We start from the raw sequence: 5,000 nt of genomic DNA on the forward strand, positions 1-5,000 counted from the left end.
ATTCGTCGTATTTGGGAGCCAAGTAGGTACGGATAACAACCTTTTGTTCCTTGTCGGATTCAATAATGAAATCGAAGTCGAAAGGTTTGTGGTTAAGACGCATTTGACGAGCCAACAAAGTCTTGTCCCAAACGAATTGACCATCAACGAAAGTCATCTTGTCGTTCAACAAGTTGGTGACATCAAAGTCGACCAAATCGAAGAAGGTAACCAATTCACTGACCTTAACGTCCTTGATGGTGACACCAGGGAACAACAATTCTTCGTGAGTGTAGGGTTTGACATAGTAGAAGAATTGGTAGTAGACAGAAGCGATCTTCTTGTAGAACATGTAGAACAAAGGATCACGCATCATGGTTTCGTAGTTCAAGAATACATGAGGGTAAACTTCGAAATCGTGTTGGTCAACATCACCGAAGTACATATGGGCGAACATGTACCAGTATTTGAAGAAGTATTTGTCGAAAGTGTCAACATTGCCTTGCATGATGCTGCCAATGTATTCAATGGATTCGGGTTTGCGCAAATCAATCGTCTTGCCTTCGTAGGTGACATAGACACCCTTGGTGATGATTTCATCCAAACGGTTGAAGAAGTCCATAACCTTGTAGTAGTAGTCGAATTTGCCGTAGCTTTCAACTTCGTAGTAGTTCTTGCGGTAAGAGTAACCAACACCATTGTAGTAAACCAATTGAGGGTTGTAACCGTATTCGATGGTATTGAAGTAGGAGAATTCGGGAATTTCACCAAAACCGTGAGACAAACGTTCCATGTAGTAACGGGACAAAAGTTGACGAACATTGTACAACCAGTATTCACCACGACGATCCTTGTTCAAACCATAAGTTTTGCCATCCAAGAAGAAAGCGTAGTCCATGTTAAGGTAGTACCAGTAGGCGTTGAAGCCAACATCTTCAGTGAAGTAAGACAAAGCAGATTCCTTGTTGAAGAATTCAATGTCACGGGTGTAGTCAACAGGCATGAAGAACATCTTGGTGCCTTCAAAGATTTCCAAGTATTTGGAGTCCTTGTAGTATTCTTCGAAGTTTTCACGCAACATGAAGTGTTCCTCAGAGTACCAGTGTTCACCCAAACCCATCATCTTGTACCATTGCCACATCTTAAAGTCTTTGGTGTAATAATAGTAGTAGTGGTTGTCGTGGTTCTTGTAGAAGGTAGCATAGTCCTTGTAGAGGATATCCTTGTATTCCTTTTCGTACATGATGTATTTGCTCCAGACATCGTAATCGAATTTCTCAGCTTCGTAAACGAATTTGCTGTTGAAGAAGTATTGAGGGAAGATTTCGTAGATGGAAGGCAAGATCAAGCCATGGAAATCATCACGGTGGATGACGGCCAAAGTCAAAGCATAGACGAACATGCCTTCGTTGCAGTGCATACGAGCCCAGGCAACGTTGCGTTGGAAGACTTCCCAGTTTTTGGCATAGTAGAAGAATTCAAACAAACCATAAGCTTGCTTAAGGTGGGTCTTTACCAAAGCACCGAAGAATTCACCTTTGGGTAAGAGAGCATCGTGCTTGTAGGCTTCGTAGAATTTCTCCATATAAATGTCGAAGTGCTGGAATTTGTTATGAAACATGGTTGGAAATTAGTTTGATTTTGATGAGGATAAAAAAGGGAACTTACAGTGTAGTCAGCCTTGTCAAAGTCGAATGTCTTGCCCATCTTGATCCATTCCTCGAACATCAAGGGATCCTCAACACGGTAAACAATTTCGAAAAGGAACTTTTGTTTAGCCAAGAATTCCTTATCGGCAACTTTAACTTCATGCTTAGAGATGCTGCTGGCAGCAACCAAGCCAACTATGGCCAATAAAACAATGGCGATTTTCATTTTTCGATTCTAAACCAAACTGTCCACGGATTAGAGTTTGATGCAACGATCACTTCCAATACCAAAAGACTGCTGATGTTTTCGACATCGACAGCGGTTTTTATACAAATGGATCTGTGTATTTCTATAACCAGGTTATCAGTTTAATGTTTATTGTTATGTTTTTATGTTGCACCTGTTTCGGTCTGACTAAACATAAAAGGTGATAAGAACGCATTAGTTTTTTTAACTAATCTTTTGCGTGTGTTTTCATAATTGCAGTCTAGAGAATTTTATAAGACATCTGGAAGATAATAGTATGCTAATTCTTAATTATGTATTTTCCTTTTCTTGTTTGTGTATATAAAAGTTCAGTATTTTAGATGATGTTTGTTTTACTTATAAGATTCCTAAATTCTTAAGGATAACTCAAATAATTAACAAAATGTTGTTTGGCATTTGTACTTAAACTCCATTAGATACAAAATAATGATGACAGATATTGAACTTTTTCGAGATACAATTTATACGTCGATTTATAAGTTCTTATTTCTTAATTTCGAGAAATTCATCCTAACTGTTGTCAGAGAAATTAGAGCAAAACAACTCTGACCCACCCGATTTAAAAACAGTATAAGGCTATAAATTAATTAATATTTTTTTATTAAATTATTAATAATGAATCAAAAATAGTTTTAATTAATATCTTTTTGCAATACTTTCTGAAAACCAAAACTTCTTAATATAATCCAGCAAATTACTTGTTTAAAGATATTCATAATCGAACTGCCCAAAATGTTCGTATTTGTGCTCAAAGTATTTTTCGAAAGTGTCTTTATGGCCGATCTTGACATCCTTGAACAGCATGTTGGGTACGAAGAATTCATACTCGATTATTTCCCGATCGAAAGGATAGCCGAATGCAATTTCAGCGTTGTAGGGAATACCAGAACCAATGCCGCAAGAATAAGCGTAGTCAAAGGTGGAATTGTTATCGTATTTGGCTTTTAAGGGAGTGATGAAGAAAAACAATTGCATAGGCATACCTTGGGGCCAACCACGAGGCAATAGTAAACGATCTGGAAAGGCACATTGAGGTTTAGTTAAGTTTGTGGGAAATTCATATTTGCCTTCAATGGCCAGCATTAGAAGCTTGTACAATTCGGTGTAGGATATGCGATCCTTAGCGGTCCAGGAAAAATCATCAGATTTTCGTATGAATATATTATTACCAGCTTTAAGAGTGTAGAAAAAGCTATCGATTTCCATGAAGTTTTCACGATTTTTAGGCAAGGTGATAACACGACCAAATTGATCATATTTGGGACCCAAGAATGTACGTACTACGGCCTTGTGAGTTTTGTCCGATTCCACGCTAAATACAAATTCAAAAGGTTTGTGATTGAGACGCATTTGACGAGCCAACAAGGTCTTATCCCAAATCATTTGATCATCAACGAAGTTAACCTTGTCGTTTATTAAGTTGCTGACATCAAAGTCTACCAAATCGAAATAGGTTACCAATTCACTGACCTCAACATCTTTGATTATCACATTAGGGAACAATAATTCGTCGTGTGTATAGGGCGCAATATTGCTCCTGAAGTCGTAAAAGACGGAAGCGATTTTCTTGTGGAAGCTATAGAACATAGGATCACGCATCATGGTTTCGTAATTTAAAAACGCATTTGGCAGAACTTCGTAATCATCAGAGTTACTCTTAGCGAAATACATGTGGGTATACTGGTACCAGTATTGAAAGGTGTATTTGTCGAAGGTATCAACTTTGCCCTGCTTAGTATTGCCCTTAAATACAGTGTTTACGGGCTTAAGCAAATCAATCGTTTCGCCGGCATAAGTTTCAAAGAAACTCTTGCTAATGATATCCTCCAATCGATCAAACATGCCCAAACGACTTTGATAGTAATCGGTGTGGCCAAATTGTTCGAGTTCATAGTAGAATTTGCGGTTCGTATAACTAATACCATTGTACGAAATCAAATGTGAATCATAATCACTATCCGAGCTGTCTAAAAAGGAAAAATCCAAAATTTCTTCCAGACCATGAGACAAACGTTCCATGCGATAACGACGTAAAATTTGTTCCAAATTATATAGCCAGAATTGATCACGATGATAGTTATGCTTGCCATCCAAGGCGAGATTAAGATTAAGATAATACCAGTAGGCATTTAAGCCCACATCTTCAGTTAAGAAAGATAAAGTGGATTCCAAATTGTTGAGCTCAATATTACGCGTATAGTCTACAGGCATGAAGAACATGTGGGTGCTGTCGTAGATTTCAAAGAATTTGGGATCCTCGTAGTACTCTGGCCAGTTTTCGCGCATTATAAAGTGTTCCTCAGAGTACCAGTGATCACCTAAACCCATCATTTTCCACCATTGCCACAACTTCCAATCTGTGGTATAGCGATAGTAAAAATGTCTATCGTAGGGCTTATAGACTTTAGCATAATCTTCGTAGAGTATATCCTTGTATTGCTTTTCATACATGATGTATTGGGACCAGGTTTCATAATCAAATTTCTCGGCTGCATAAATGAATTTGCTGTTAAAGAAGTTTTGGGGAAAGATTTCGTAAATTGAAGGCAACAGCAAACCCTTTAAATCATCGCGATGCAGAAGCACTAAGTTTAAAGCATAAACAAAAGTGGCTTCATTGCTAAACATACGAGCCCAGGCAACATTTCGTTGAAAGAGTTCCCATGTTTTGACATAGTAGAAGAAACCAAACAGACCATAGGCCTGTTGGATGTGACTTTCTGTTAGAGCGCCAAAGTATTCACTCTTAGGCAGTGTGGCACCAAATTTCAAGGCTTTGCAATATTTCTCCATATAGTGAGGTATACGCTTTAATTTGAACGATATTTTTTTTTAGCTTTAGATAAGTTATTGAAGTTATGTTATGTGCAACTTACTGTGTATTCAGATCTATCAAAGTTAAACGTCTTGCCAAGTTTGATCCATTCCTCAAACATCAAGGGTTCCTCAACACGATAAACTATTTCCAAAAGAAACTTTTGTTTATTTAAAAATTTTTGATTAGAGTTGCTGCTGCTGCCATTTACTAGACCAGCAATGGCCAGTAAAATTATAGCAATTTTCATGATTTATGGTTAACTTTCGGTTAGAAAGTTTTATCTTCA

General features: G+C 37.7%; 2 protein-coding genes and 1 pseudogene across 2 annotated transcripts in view; all 3 read right to left on the reverse strand.

Annotated features, from left to right (window-relative positions):
* Positions 1-1,912, reverse strand: part of LOC119605305 (arylphorin subunit C223-like) — a 19,966-nt gene extending 18,054 nt beyond the window's left edge. Inside the window, exon 1 of the mRNA XM_037958332.1 lies at positions 1,870-1,912. The gene's annotated coding sequence lies outside the window, so the exon portion shown is untranslated. The remainder of the gene's footprint in view (positions 1-1,869) is intronic.
* The window catches only part of LOC119605301, a 2,496-nt pseudogene extending 562 nt beyond the window's left edge, over positions 1-1,934 (reverse strand).
* A 551-nt stretch (positions 1,935-2,485) lies between these two features.
* LOC119605307 (arylphorin subunit C223-like) overlaps positions 2,486-5,000 on the reverse strand; it is a 2,557-nt gene continuing 42 nt past the window's right edge. Inside the window, exons 1-2 of the mRNA XM_037958334.1 lie at positions 4,773-5,000; positions 2,486-4,704 (exon numbers count right to left, since the gene is read on the reverse strand). The exon at positions 4,773-5,000 is cut by the window's right edge and continues 42 nt beyond it. Coding sequence (XP_037814262.1) covers positions 2,599-4,704; positions 4,773-4,961 — 2,295 coding nt within the window. The 5' untranslated portion in view covers positions 4,962-5,000 and the 3' untranslated portion in view covers positions 2,486-2,598. The remainder of the gene's footprint in view (positions 4,705-4,772) is intronic.

The sequence above is a fragment of the Lucilia sericata genome, unplaced genomic scaffold (genome assembly GCF_015586225.1).
Source record: "Lucilia sericata isolate MDLA Ls3-8-SP2 unplaced genomic scaffold, ASM1558622v1 Contig000473F_arrow, whole genome shotgun sequence".
NCBI classification, from domain to species: Eukaryota; Metazoa; Arthropoda; class Insecta; order Diptera; family Calliphoridae; genus Lucilia; species Lucilia sericata.